The 15744-nt window shown below is 37.7% G+C and overlaps 1 protein-coding gene across 3 annotated transcripts in view; it reads left to right on the forward strand.

Moving 5' to 3' along the window:
- Window positions 1-15744, forward strand: part of srgap1a (SLIT-ROBO Rho GTPase activating protein 1a) — a 96272-nt gene that overhangs the window by 16989 nt on the left and 63539 nt on the right. For 2 of the 3 annotated variants that reach the window (XM_066684548.1, XM_066684550.1), the window contains exon 2: window positions 11602-11797. In XM_066684548.1, coding sequence (XP_066540645.1) covers window positions 11602-11797 — 196 coding nt within the window. Of the gene's footprint in view, window positions 1-11601; window positions 11798-15180; window positions 15274-15744 lie in introns of those variants that run through there. The other variant, XM_066684549.1, reaches the window with a different exon arrangement.

Here is a 15744-nt window from a genome sequence, read left to right on the forward strand (position 1 = left end):
TCTGATTCTATTTGTGTTTGGCTTGTCACCAGCTGTCTTTACTAGGGGAAGAGCCCTTGACAGGAAACGTCTACACCATTTCATTCAATTAAAGGTATAGTTGAGGGGGAGAAAATCTCAGATGTACTTAGTTTTAGCCATAAATCAAGATGTTTCATATCCAAAATTTACATTTGTGCTGGAACCACAGGGCAAATGTAGCTAACAAAAATATTGGAAGCTTATGGCTGACATTTGCATTCCAAAACCATCTAACACTTTCATTAAAGGAATATTATGGAATAAATTATTTTTATTGTTTTTTATGTCGAACCATTATATTATTACATGTAGAGATTACAGATTAACAATTCAAAGTTCCTCTCCAACCATCAATTAAATGACAAAAAGGTCTGCTAAGTTGCATTCAGTATGCAAATATTCCCTATCTGTGTCTCCACTTACCCCCCACCAATCACCTATAGTTAGGAAGCCCTGACCCACGAAGCTAGATTGGTTCCTTAGGTTTGTAATGTATGTAGTCCCACTGTCTGAATATGTACATTTGCTTTAAGAACACAACAATTTCAAAGTGGATGCGCTCGGCCATAGGGCTGATTGCTTATTTCACTCATATGTCTTCTAATGTATAAACAACATAGACACAAACAGTTTAGAAAGGTAAAAAACCTGATTTTCACAGGTGAGTGAAGATCCATTTTTAAATGTGCTTATATTATTTCTGACATTAATTAAATGCCATCTATTAAAATAATATTGACCCCAAGATGATTTATACATACATGTTATATGGCTCTAATAGATGCGCTTTGGTTACAACGGCTTTGTAGGTCCAGTGCTAAACTACACTGTCACTGTGGTTGTCCCTTTTAGTGTCATTGTATTGGTATCAAGGATACATATTCTGTATCTTTTAATTATGTACCTTTTTACAGGTACATTTTCACTGTTTGTACCTTTATAATGACAAGAATATACCTGTACCATACCTTTTTATTTATTTATTAAATAAAACTTGAAAGAGTCAACTTGATTTATGGTAAGAACACAACTGAAATCTTTTTTCCTTAGATCTTTTTCTCTAACAGTTCAGAGTAGTGCAGTGAAATGTCCTCTAACTTCTTGCTGTCCATCATGAGTTCTCCTCCTCCTTCTACCTGCTCACTGGTTGGTGCCCTTTTTAGTTTCGCCCCGGTGAGAGACTCCTTTCCCACATCTCTTGCCCTGTGGACAGGAATTCTGTAGGCTCTCTCATTTTACCTCTCATAATGTCCCTGTTATTACTTTGAATCTCTCTCCCCCAGGCTAACATAGCATGACAGATACTCTTGCACTGCAGTATAGGTCCTGAATATAAATGCTGTCCTAGGGTAGCTGTGCTGTTTTTGACTTATTCTGCTCAAAGAGACACAGTGTGTTTTGTGTATAGGGGTGAGAAGGGACTGAAGAATATAGAGATGAGGAGGGAGACAGAGGAGGGAAATGGACTGTTCTTGAGTAGACTAGGCCTATGGTGAATGTCCTGTTGGACTGGGTAATGGCTCTCATGTGGCCTGATGGTATTCATGCACTGTTGTTTCTCCTTGAAGTCTGTAATGATGTACTGCACTGTGTGGTTTGAGGTTGCCTTTCTGGCCCACATGCTGTCCTGCTGTGCATATTTTTGGATAAATAGATGCAGATAGCGGGCTCGCATGCTATTTTTGCCCAAACTTCATACAGTGCTAGAGTGCTGTTAACTATTTGATATTATTTAGACCTTGTCAGGTCATGTGTTTTGGCAGGTTTAACCTCAATATAATATATATATATATATATATATATATATATATATATATATATATATATATATATATATATATATATATATATATAAAGCAATTGACAACAAAGTTAGGTTACTGCTTTTAAGTTACATAATGTGGAAGCAAGCCCATGGAAGCCTCCAGCACCAAGACATGAGTTGTTGCCCTGGGTTATCAAGGTGTAACTTATAAAAATAACTTATGAGGCATTTAGACAACTCTAATGAATAGACATTGCTTTCCAGCATTAAAGAACACGGTCAGGCATGATCTGATTAGACTGAATGTTGGCCAGATATTGACACCTTACTAAGGGGTCGCTAAGGACCAGAGCTTCTGCAACAGAGCACAGCAGGGATCAAGAAGTATTTAAATCCGTTCAGCTTAGTGGATGGTCTTTAGCTGGTTTAAAGAACCAGGTGCATGTCTTTTATTTAATACGCATTCATTTTTAATTTCTTTCTTGTGTTACCTGTCAGTGAAAGCTGGGAAAAAGACAATCACCAGCTCTTTAAAGGGAATACTTCAGCGAAAATTCAAAATGATTTTCGAGTTGGAAACAATATGACACTGTTCCCGTTCTCTGTGCCCTCCTGATGTGTCATTGTTGGGGATGTCAGGTTGTGCTATTCAGACCTCTTTGAGTCTCTCTCTGGGCTTGTCCATCACTGTCTGGTCAGTGGGGCAGGGAGACAGGGAGCAGGAGTCTGGCAATGACTGCTGATTCACCCTGAATCCACCACCCTGCAGTACACTGAGCAGCAGAGGAGTCGGGGAACAATGGCCATTTTTGTGATTGTCAGTAGACACAACTAGCTAAACGTGTTCAGTCTTTTTAAGTTTGTTTATTATATTGAAATGTTTATGCTTACGGTGCTCATGAATACACAACTAAGTGTATTTAAAGTTAATGATGCACTTACATTCATTCACTCATTGTCTGTGACTGCTTATCCATTTCAGGGTCGTGGTAGGTCTGTTGAAAGGGTCCCACACTACTTGTTGTTTGCTTCTTGCTCAGAATCATTTGGAGCAACATGTCATTGATTGAACATTTTGACATGCTTTGATGTGTTGAATAGAAGGCTTAATTTATTTGCCACTCAGCAACTTTGTATATATTTTAGCCGTTAACTGTATTCATTAGTCAAACAATATTTTTCTTGGAATAAAATCTTTTATATTGACGTTTTTTTCCTTCTTTTGGATTTAGCTTTTGTCATATGGACCTATTTTTGATGATTACTTATGAGAATTAATTTAGCCAGTCATCACTCCTCATATGTATCTCGTCATCACAAGTTGAGGACATACATAGATTGCCTCTTTCGTGTGTGTGACATTGAGTAAAGTATATTTGAGCTGTGCAGGTGTTTGAAGGTTTTAAGGACAGTACAGGTGTGCGTTTATTAGAACATGTTCAAGAAAATGTACAAAATGAACCAGGGCAGGTGTGTTGTGTGAATGTGTGTGTCTGTGTGCCTTGTGTGTGGTCTCTTGGTCCTGCAGGCCTCTCTAGTGTTCCCTCAAGCAATGAACACTAAATATTTTTTAAGAACTCTTCCTCACTTCAAATGTTACAAACTCTGTGGCTTTTGGAGTTGAAGGGCAGTTTCCTAAAGACCACAGAAGTGCTCTATTTGAGAGCTGCTTTTTCCTGTCCAACTCTGCGCATCTTTTTGATCTCTGTGGTGTGGTCTGGTGAATGGTTTTAAGAATGGAAGAGAACTCCTGGATTTGTTTATACAGCATGCAGGCTTTTAAATACTGTGGGGGAAAACCCCAGCTAATTACAGGAGAACTGTCAGTTTGTCTCTACAGTGTAGTTGAGCTCATATCTTCTGCCCTGGACATGTCTTAGCAGGCTCTGTCCTCTGTGCGGCCAGTAAGCAGTCTACTGTAGAATGAAATCTGATATACAGCTCCGTAATCCCACTCTTCTCACTGACAAAGAAAATAAAGGAACCAAGCCAAGAAAACAAATACAGAGAATCCTCTTTGAGAAAACAGCATGTGTTTCTATGGCACTTTTTTGAATTTTTGTAGGCCGGCTTGTGTGTGTTGAGTTAAAACTCTTTGGTTTTCCATTAATAGTATGCTAGTCATGAACTTGGGATTTGTCATCATGTAAATAGAAGGGTGTTATGATTTCAATAAAGTATCGAAAACAAAAATACTGGTAGGAGTGTATGATGATAAACTTTTTAAAAAAATGTATTTCAATTGTATACATTTACAACCTGTAAATATGTGTATTGCTACATTAATTTATGGAATAATTCAATCAATGGAATCACTGTTGGAAAAACTACTGGTTTATCCAAGAAATGTCTTACTTTTTACAACCACTGGACCTCTCTGAGACACACAGAGGTATAATCTGTAATGGCTGATTGGAGCAGATAAGCCAAGCTACTGTATACCATATTTTAAGCCGACCGTAATTTTACCCTACACCCCATTAAGCAGTCTTGCCTTGTGCTCCCTCTTTTACCTTTCATTGGCTCAGGAGTGGAAGGCTTAGCCCTCTCCAGCACAAACAGACCCAGTGGATATCACAGAGCAGCTGAATAAACACCTTCTCTTTTGCAGTTTGCTTACTTCTCCCATGTCTCGTGCTTCTATGACTCTGCTCCTTTATTTGGCTTGGATTTGACTGATGACCCTTTTGGGCCACTGTAATTTTATGCAGTGATTGATGCTTCAAACATCTGCCTGGACTACTGCTGTATTTTATATTGTAGCCACTTGACAGCTGGCCAGTATGCCTGTGGAACTGTGATAAATGAATCAAAATTAACAAACAATCATTACTTTTTACCTGTGGTAACTGTTTACATTAAGAACCTTTCTAAGCTATTTCATTGTTCTAGAGGACAATCTCCAATAAACTTTATTTGGAAAATGAACCAGAGAAACAAATTACTCACAATTCAGTTTTTATTGCTGTGTGTGTGTGTGTGTGCATGCATGGGTGTGTGTGTGTCTACAGACGTCTCAGGAAATGGTAATGAGCTAATAGCTGTGCACAACCCCCAAAATCCCTGCCCTCCTGATGTGCCTGAAGTAGGCTAGCACTCAAACAAACAAAAACAATTTTATCAGACCCACTTTGTTCTGAAAGGAAGTGTATGTTTATAAAAAGAAACTGGACTGCAGAGTTATTTTTGTCTACAGAATATTAAAGATGACAAGAAACAGACTTTAGTTTTGAAATTTTTAGAATATGTCACATTTACTTGCAGTGTTTTGCTGAATGTGTTGAAAAAGAAGTTGAATAGAGGCTGCTGCAGTATATCACCAGATCTTTGTTTGAGGCTTGTGGTGTGACACTGTTGTCTTGTCCTGTTTGTAACACTTACATATGATAACTGTTTCCATTTCCTAGTGACAACCCAGAAAGGGCCATGACTGCACTGTTTTTGATTTAGAAATGGCTTGTGATAGCCACGAAGCTGTCAATAGCATGAAAGTGCTGTTTGATATTATGGAAAATGACCACATTAAGAAACTAGAAAGTTTTTTCCTACTCTATATTTTTCTTCATTTTTTGTTCTCTGTAATTGATGTAATGTCAGAATGGCCCCACCCACTCACACATTTTTAGACCAGCTGATTTGTCATAATATGTGGCCTGAGTAAATAGGTTACAATAATTAAAAAAGGCTTAAACATATGTTTTCAGATGGAAGCTGCTAAAATGTGTGCCTTCCTAACAATACAGAAATAAATGGAGAATTTCTTATTTCAGGTAATTCAGTCCCAATTTTTTTTGTGCTGTAAATGTTCAGGTGTAGGCATTGGCAGAAATGTATATTAAATATTGGTTAACAAATTCCATATTGGTGCATTTCTACTGTCCACTCTGTTGTTTCCAGTGTAACTAGTAAGCTTTGTGCCCTTGCTGGGGCTAAATATAATTCTGTGTTTGATTTATGCCCATTTTGCATATACATGGTAATCCATAAATATTCCGGAGTTTACTGGGAGGAGCTGTATGTGTAAACGTGAACACTGGTCCCATGTGCAAATGGTGCGGGATATGTTACAGTGCAATGTGCAATGCACTCTGGGACATTTTCGGACCCGATACGCTGGAGTTTCTCTAGAAATTCTTAAGAGTTCATGTGTGAAAGAGACTTATGACTGAATCATTGTGTATTCATGTGTGTCAAAGTCACAGTGGGAAACCCATTCAACCCTTATGACACACATATGATGGTTTATTACTGTTATCACTGTTTCTAGCTTATTCAGGGAGTAATGTCCACTCCCACCTCCAACTGCAGGAAATAAACTGAGTACAAGTATCCTAAATGACAGGAACACACTATATTCCTTATGTCCCAGTGGAGGTGCTGCTAAATCAGGAGTTAACTATAAGCCCCATGTTGCATGCAGAGAGAGCCATAATGAGGAAACCCATGAGAAACCCAGCAGCAGTCTAATCTGCTGCTAGAGGTATCAGAGCAGGGTGAAGGCAGGAGGTCTGGCTGAGAAAAGCAGGGTCCAATCAGGATGCACGTGGGTGTTGGTTTCTGGCCCCTGACTGATTCGGTCACAGGTCCCCAGCTGTTCTGAACTGACCTAAAAGATGATGAAAATATATTTGACTTGTTGACTTGTGAAGCAATGTCTTGTCACACAGATTCATTCAAGATCACATTTTGGAAGACATCCTTAGAGTAATATTTTTAATAACCAGCACATTGTCCTACCACTCTAAAGACGATGAGCAGATATATAAGATAATAGTGCTGATCGATATGAGCGCAAATCAATATCATCTTATTGGTCTGTATTGTACATTTTGCTGTGATTATGATTAATCAGTGATTATTTTGTTTTTGTACTTTTGACCCTTATAATTCAGTGATGAAACTTGTACTGTAAATATACTCCAGTGTTAAATATGGGATATTTTTTCTAATGTCGCTAGGAGCTTGTTCCTCTCTTGTTTCTCCTGAGCACTTTTTATTTGGTGTGTGATTGTGCTTTTGTGCTTTTTTAATTATAGTCAAAACAATGCATGTCCAAACCACAGACGCTTTGTTTTTCTTTGGTACTAGCTGCTTGGTTGGCCTCAGCGTTTAGGTTGCTTCCATGTGGCAGATAGGGGCAGGATCACGTGACTACAGCTTGGTAGTGTGATTTTAAAAGGACAGTACATGAACACACACAGTGAGGAAATAACAGATTAAAAATAATCGATATAGACAAGATTATGTCGATTAGATGTTCTGAATGTCGATTTTGATTAATTGCCCAGCCCTATAAGATAACATACATAACTTTCAAAATAAGTTTTTAGAATTAATTTGGTATCTATTTGTAATAGAAAACATTTAACTGTCATCAATTGACAACACATGATGAGCCTCTTTATTATGAGGGATGGTGCTACAGTATGATTAGTGAATATCATCATCATCATCATCATCATCATATTAGTGAATATACAAAGTTGTTTTCTGTTCAGAAAAGCCACTGTTCTGAACCACTCAGAAGGAAGAACTCTAGACCTAAGATCTTATAAAACCATTTTCAGCATTTTCCTGACATTCTCCTGACACTACTTTTTTTTTATTATTATTATTCCTAGACTTTTTGTCTTCTCACCATAGTAAAAGCATAGATAAAGTACAGTTTTGCTTTCCTGACAAGGCACTTTTTAAATATGCAACAAATCTGCCATGAGAGGAGGAGGTGAATGTCCACTCTGGCCCCATTTCCAAGGATGAATGGTGATGTGGCAAGATTCCCTTTGTGTAGCACAGCCTTCAAAGGGATATGTCAGCTGGCGTTTAGCAGAACAAAAGGCTTTTTCTGATTCTAACCTAGGCCTCTAAATGGACCTGGTCTCGGTGGTTGGTTCTCATAGCTCACACCCCTGAGCCCCTTAAGGTCTAATCATTTTATATAATTTATTATGTTCAGTCATCGTTCAAGACACAACTACAGCTCCCCTGTGAAACGTAGCCGGTGACATTGAAATACCCTATCTGTAACATGAACTGCTTGTTTGAAAAATACAACAACAATGGTGGTAATGTTGGGTGTTTTTAACTTCAGGTTTTCATATGGTTTTTTATTATTATTATTTATTTTGGATAAAACACAGATGTTATTGCACTTCCCTTTTGTGCTATTGTCTGCCACCAATCCAAGGAACACCTGAAAATCTGCAAAACACCATGCCATAATTTTATGAGCTGCTGTTGTGGGTCAGATAAAAACAAATGTGACCGCTGCTGTATCTTGGAAATTTTACAGATGGCTAGTTTGTACCTGAGGTCTGCATTTTGTGTTGATTTACAAGCCTCTGACCTATCAGCACTCTTAATATAGTTATGTTTAGTATCTGCTTAGCTTGCTTGGTACCAGGCATGAGCTGGAACAAAAAAAAAAGTACCCACTTTCAGGGACCAGATACCAGATTTGCCTAGCGGAAAAGCAAAAAAGCTGAGCCGAACAGAGTAGGTACCATGTAGTGGAAAAGTGTCATTTGAGAATTATCTCTGCAAGCTGGCAACAGATTTGCTCACCCTACTGCACCCTTCCCCTCTCCATCAGGCTTTTGTAAGCCATTATCTTGTGTAAAGCCCATCAGTAGAGTTCTGATTGCTAACTCCAAAGACCAAGGCAGAAGGTCTGATTAGCCTGCACTGTGGTTGACTCGTCTTACAGGTCTTGTTTGTGTAGGATTAGACTGGAGCACAGGTGTTTTCGTCTGTGTCACTGTTTGAAGTGGATCACAGGGGGCTTTGATCTCTCTCTCTCTCTCTCTCTCTCTCTCTCTCTCTCTCTCACTCTCTCTCTTTCTCTCTCTCACACACACACACACACACACCCTGGAGCACTAAGGCTGTTCACAGATGTTTACCATACAGATGACCTCAGAGGTCAAGGAATTTTCTTTGTAATCACAAGAGGGTCACTTGATACCAAGAGGTGCTGAAGGAAAAGGGACCAAGAATGAACCTTATACCAGCACTTTGAAGTGGTGATTCAAAGACTGTTTTGAATTTAAAAAAAAAAAAAAAACATAAAGTTGGTCATGCCCAATTTGTTTATGTAACAATGTGCACTTACCTGTGTTTGATTTTTATTTGAAGTATGCCCTTTAACCTTTCAGCTTTCCTTGGTTATCATTGGGCACTGGTGCAGTGGTTTGATTTAAAATAAATGAAATAAAGATTAGTAGAAAGACATCTGGACAGTGTTTTGACCAAGACCAACAGAACACAGTACTTGAGGAGTTTGGTAATTAGTGGCCATTGAAGGAAATTGCTTTTCCTTATACCCTACTAAAACCAGATACAACTAATACTACCTGCATTTGAACACTTCAGTGTTTGTTCACTGCCTTTTCTTTTCAGAAAGGTTCTTCTCGTATGTTTACATTAATTTGCCTTTCTGACTTGCATACTTCCATTTAAAAAATTTTTCCCTGGCTCTGAATGTGTCTGGTGCTGGCAGCGCAAACACTGTGATAATGAAGACATGGAACATAGTTTCATTATTCAAACGATGAGAAATGGGGCTTACTTTTGGATGTCTAATATTTCAGGCATTTTTAAAATGACTAGAGTTCCCAGTTGAATGTGTCTCTGTGGTTGTAGAATTAGCCTAGCCAGAGTGGGCTCTTTTCCTCTGCTTTCACACAGAGCCTCCCACTAGGTTCCTCTGGACCATGCCTGTATTTCCACAGTTTAAATTAAACTTTGGAACCTTTGATATCTTACTGTTAATAGCTTGTGGTCAGTGTGTTTTTACACATCTGAAATTGCTGTATTAATTCAGTGGAGTTCAGATCTCAGAATTGTCAGTGATTAAAACAGTTTTTTACTTGTTTTATCAATTTTAATTTCCTAACACTATGGACAAAGTGAGGCGTGAACAAATGAAAAACTAACATTAGATAATATACAAGGTGTTAAATACTGTGCAATTTTATATTTAAAAAAACTTTTAATAAAATGTACTCAATGCTGGAGTAATTTTTACGTTTTTGTTATGTATTCTTAAAGTACTCTTTACATGTGCACTCTGCAGTCTTTGTGTACTCCTTTGTGTTCTGCTGAATGCGAGTGAGCTAGTTGCACAAGGATGGCAGAGAAACTTGCACTGATATCTACAATGGCTTGCACTGCTAAACAAAGAAAAAGGTACAGAAGTAGAGCATCACTCTGCTCATCATGCTGCTTTCTTGTAGACTTCTCCAGCTTCAATCACGCAGTATGTGTTCATCTGGTTTGAGAGAGTGGCTTTAGAAGGAGAGCTTTAAGAAGGGGGTGGGTGGGAGTTTTCTTTATTTCATTTTTTGGGTTTGATTATATAATTAAACAACTTGCTTGCACTTATAGGTTTCTACATAGTTGCCTGCTTCAGTTGTAAAGGCTAATTAGACTGGAGAACATTGAGAGAGGTCTCTGCTTTATCTATGGTACTCTAGATGCTGGTATCAGCTTAATTTTACTGATTTCATATGTATTCGAAAGCTTGTGGCAGTTACTGGTTAGGTCCTCCATGCTACTAAATTTAGCATTCATGTTAGATTACAGAAATTAGTTTGTTTAAAACCCCATTGGTATTACATCATTTTCTTTATTTTTTCTGAACATGTGTGCTTTGGGATCACCTCATTAATCTGTTTCCTCCCAGAGTAGAAATGTCAGGGCCAGATATCCCACATTATGAGAAATACATTAAACATGGCAAGGCTCCCGGGGGAGCTGTGAGAGGAAGTGCTTTTAGCATGTGGAGTTCACTGTAGAGTGCTGAGGCCTCTGCAACCTTAATGAGTTCAGTTTATGACAGGTGAGCTGTCACATGAGAGAGTGGGTTGTAGTTTGACTTATGTAAAGAAACTCTTGTTAAGTGTGCTTGTGTCTGGTAGCATTTGTCTGCCATATCACACTGGAGAAATCCACACGTGTCCTCAGCCAAGAGATGGTTAAGGCCACTGCTCTGGGTTCCTTCTGAGACTGATTAGTAGTGTACAGCATTCATCCTTTCAGTTTCAGTATTGTTCCTCCATAATGAAGTACTAGACAGCAGAGCACGTGTTACAAGGAAACACTATGTGGAGCCCTGTGAAACTGTATTATTCGCTTGTAGCTCTGTGCTCCTTTATTAACACTAAATAGTGTTTAACAGACTAGATTTATAGGTAAACAGCATTGTGCAATATGTATACATGTACATATGTAAATGTATTGTTTTCCAAGGGGAAAAAACAACTATTATTTATTAATTATTTACCTTCAGGGTTTAAATTAATATTAGCATTAGAAAAATTAGGAAACTAGAAGACTCTTGTTCCTTTTTTTTTTTTTTATCTTAGTTAAGTTTGAAGATTCTCATGATACAAGTAACCTCAAACAGAGGTGTTGAGCTCTGTGGTTGTCCAATGTTGGTCAATATTCTGCGAACACTGACATCATCAGCATTTTTTTTTTCTTGGTAACAGTGTCTTGACACCTACACATTTTCAGATAAACGGTTTTTAATTTTTAAGTGGCAGGTTGATTAATCTACAATAGCTTGTTTTGTTTATTAGCGGTTCTGCTTTTTTCTTTTCCACCATATGTATTTACACTTATAATTTTGTTGTTAAAAGTTTTCTCTGGTCCTTATGCAAGTGGGTTATTAAAAATCTGTAATAATTCCTTCGAAATATCTCTAGAAATTAAGTAACCTAATGACATTTGTAGTCTTGTTTTGTCTTATGTAACATTTGATTGTGTCTTTAGTAAAATGTTTACATTTACATTTTTGGTTGTTTTTTGTGCAGAGATTCGAGCTCAGCTGGTAGAGCAGCAGAAATGTCTGGAGCAGCAGACAGAGATGAGGGTCCAGCTTCTGCAAGACCTTCAAGATTTTTTCCGCAAGAAGTCAGAGATTGAGATGGAATATTCCCGCAACTTGGAGAAGCTCGCAGAGCGCTTTATGGCCAAAACCAGGAGCACCAAAGACCACCAACAATACAAGTAAGTACATTTATGACATAGATCAGGGGTCATTGTTTCTGTTGTGGGTGTCCAGTACAGAGCAGTTTCTGGATGTGGATTAGTTGTGGAATTGGCACTTTGATGCTAATACAGTATACCATCATATTAGAAAAAGCAGATATTTAAAAGTGCTGGCAGTATTTAACAATTATATCATAGAAATTTTTCTATCTATATAAATGCAGAAGAAATGAGCAGATTCCACCACAGCGAGAGCCATTCCCAAAACACAGTTACACCACTGTAAAATGAGTAGCAAATTTTTACTAGCAAATTCAATGATTTATTCCATTGTGGACAAAAAAACAAAACAAAAAAACAGCACCCTGCTTCACCTCTGATAGTAAACCCCACTCTGTTTCCTCTGCAAGCTATCCTGGTGAGATTAAACCCTGCTTTGTGAGTTACCTCGGTGTGATTTAAGACTAATCCCTCCCACAGGTGGCATTACTTGTACTGTTGCAATGTGCAGTAAGGTTATGCCAATATAATAAAATGTGGAATGATCAATTTATTCAAGTACAAATAACAGGCTTCCTGTCAATCTCTGCATTGCCTGGGAATGTTCATTTGAAGCCTCAAGAGGGACAGCAAGATATAATTTTGCTGGTTATCTGTTACGCATTTACTAAATGACACCTCTAGAAATTACGTTCTGATGCCACACTTCATTTCCTTTCCTGCGCTGCATGAATTGGATTTGAAAAGTGGTTTTCACTTTGGTTTGAAAAATGTATTTACTCCTTTATGAATAAATAAATGCTTGGGAATTGAAATGCAGTGCCCTGAGAGGACAAGCATGCCTACTTGGCCTTACAGCATGAACCTATATCCATATTTTAGCCATTCCTCAGGCTTCTTCAACAGGCCTTTATCTTTGTTTTGGGAAGAGGTGATTTTTTTTTCTTTTTTTTAAGAGAATAGAAAACAGAATATATTGACTAAATTATTTCATCTACCTTTCAAATATTTTACCCTAAAATTGGTAATCTTGGGAACTGTAAGTTTCTATAGAAGACCATTTTAAAGAAGGTCTATGCATTTAGTTACTTATGTGACTTTTACGCACATAAATTGAGCACAGAACAACAGATATAGCTGCTGCTTTGATTGTAGCATATTAAATTGTGTGCTTTGAAGACCAAGGTTTCTGGCAAGTGTATTCTGCCACTTCTCAGTCCATTTTTGTTCTACATTAGTCTCTGAGCGATTAGAAGACCAGACAAAGTCAATGCAGTCTTGTTTAAATAGATAGAACTTTATAGTCAGGTCAAAAACATTTTATTTCAGCATGCTAGCTACTAATCATACATTTGAATATATCACAAGGAATGTAACAATATTAATGTTGTTTAATATAAACTAATGTGCTATGTTTAAGTAATTTAAGTCTAGAGATCACCAGTTAACTAGTTTGTTTCACATCGATCATATGTTATGGGTTGTGCTAGGACGGACTCTCGCCCAAGACAGTGGACCTTCTGGAATGTTTACATGCATTTAAAGTGAGCCTGTGGTCTCATTACTCTGCCAGAGTCTGCCATCATAGAAAAGAACGGGCTCACATTTGCATAATGTTTGAACTTGTGGGAAAGGGGGCAAAAATCTGTTGAGTATTTGCCCTGTGCTTCTGTAAATAGAGCAGGCGGCTTGCTGCCGACCCAGATGAGTCCAGCAGCTGTTAGCTGAACTGGAGCAGCAGAGAGCTCAGCCACGGGGCTGTGTACTTTTTATACTGACATTGAAAACATTGACGTTGCACGCCAGCATACTTGTGAGCTCTGGGGAGCCATGGGATGCTGGTTATAGCTTACAGACCAGGGCAGTTTAAAATCACATTTTAAAAGGTTGGTGTCAGTGTTTTTAGAAATATAAAACTAGTTTAGTTTTAGATAAATTTGATACATGTATCTGTGCTCATGTGCAACAGGTTTTAAAAGCACTGCATAAAAACAACCATTCATCTTCATTTATGTAATTTCCAGTCAGAACAATACTAAATGTTTTTTATAAATATGTTGTAATAACAACATGTATGTATGTTAGATTTGTTAGATGGTTATTTATAATCATTTATTTGAATTGTAACACTTTACGTTTTAAACAAATCATAAAGTGCTACAAGATATTTTTGAGAGAAAGAACTAAATAAAATAAGTAATGAATGTACATGGAATCTTTTTCCCATTTTTGTCTGGGGTTTTGTTTTCAGAGGAGAATTGTACATTCCTCCAAAGGTCAATCTTAAGAGACGGTTGCATTTTCTGCTTCTCTTGATTCAAGTAATCCCAAATATGTTTAGTGATCATAAGGTCTGGGCTCTGAGGTGGCCAGTCAATGTTATGAGATCAGAGATAGCTTCTATTTGCAAGTGTTCTATAGTGTTCTATTTGCAAATTGTTTCCTGTTTTATCTGTTTCCTTTACTTAGGATGAATTTATTGACAGACAAATACTTGGATAATGTTAAAACTAACCTTTTCAGAATAGAAAAAGAGAATGTTTTATTTTCTATGAGGCACTATAGTGTGTGAAGAGTTTGGTTTGTTTTTGTCGTTTGGGTTTCCTCCGGGTTTTTTTTGTTTGCTTCCACAGTCACACAGAAAATACACATTTTCATATGTGAATTGGTGAACGTGTGAGATGCCCTGGGATGGACTGGAGCCCCATCCAGAGTGTTTGCCTTGCTTTGATAGGTTCAGAGTGAATTCCAAACCCTCCAAGACCCAGAACAGGATGAAGTGGTTAAAGAAAATATGTATGGATGGATGGGTATGTGTGTGTGTGGCTTGAATTATAGAATGTATTAATTTTAATTTTCATAGATGGTGTACGCTAAGCAGATAGCAGTGTGAAACACTTAGCCCTGTGTGAGGTTGCCAGTTTCACCACTTTTTCTTAAAAGACATTTAGAGATTAAGAAGTCTTGAAAATGCTGCTGTAAGCCAGGCAGTGAGAGCTAAAACCAGCTTAACACTGCTGTGGGTGAGAGGGCGAATTAGTATTAAAATGAGCGTACAGATTGTATTGTAATTAGCTGATATTTCTGCGCCAGAGAGCAGAAGTAGCTGAGGCAAAGGAAAAATTTTAAAGCTTTTACTGTAAAGATGTTACAACAGTCTATTTGACTAATCCTGGAGGCTTCTTTCTTTTACAACACATGATTTTAAAGTAAAAATAGCAAGTCTAGAGCTACTGTGGCCACACACATTCGATCCCAGTGTCTGGGGGTACAAGACTACATCTGTGTACAAAGACATGAACATACCACTCCGTAGCATGTTTAAAGGAGCAATCTGCAACATATTTACTGCACTCAGTCATATCACTCACTGCATGATCAGAGACTGAGTAAAACAAGAGAAAATACTGGCCATGTGTTTGCAAGATGCAGGCAGTTTAGGAGCAGCTAGACTACAAAAGAAATCAAGAGTTGACTAATGTTCTTCTGAACAGGTAAGCAAGACATTTTTGGGAAAAAAAACAGAAGTACAGACATCTATATCTATATTAAAGGTGTAACCAGATTAAGCTGCGTTTCTCCGTGATGTGTGTGTGTGTGTATGTTTTAAACAAATGAAGGGCTAAGCCTATTTAAGCATACCTATCTATTGCCTATTTAAGGCAGATCAGAGAATTCAAGTTTGGTAACAAACAGGGTAGATAGATGTTTTAGTGATGTACACTTGGTTGCGTTTTAAATGGATTAAATTGGAAACATCAATTGTTTCAAAAAGAGTTTTAGTTATAATACCTAGCGCTATATTTATCTTCGCATAGTGGTCTATTTAAGGTGGAATGGCGTATTTAAGTAAGAAGCTGGTGAATAATGTGGAGAAGGCTCATAAACTTGACCCATCAAAGGTTTTGAATATAAAAATTGTGAATAAAAAGCCATAATCTGTCTTTTAAAAGCACATTTATAGT

The sequence above is a fragment of the Hoplias malabaricus genome, chromosome 11 (genome assembly GCF_029633855.1).
Source record: "Hoplias malabaricus isolate fHopMal1 chromosome 11, fHopMal1.hap1, whole genome shotgun sequence".
NCBI lineage: Eukaryota > Metazoa > Chordata > Actinopteri > Characiformes > Erythrinidae > Hoplias > Hoplias malabaricus.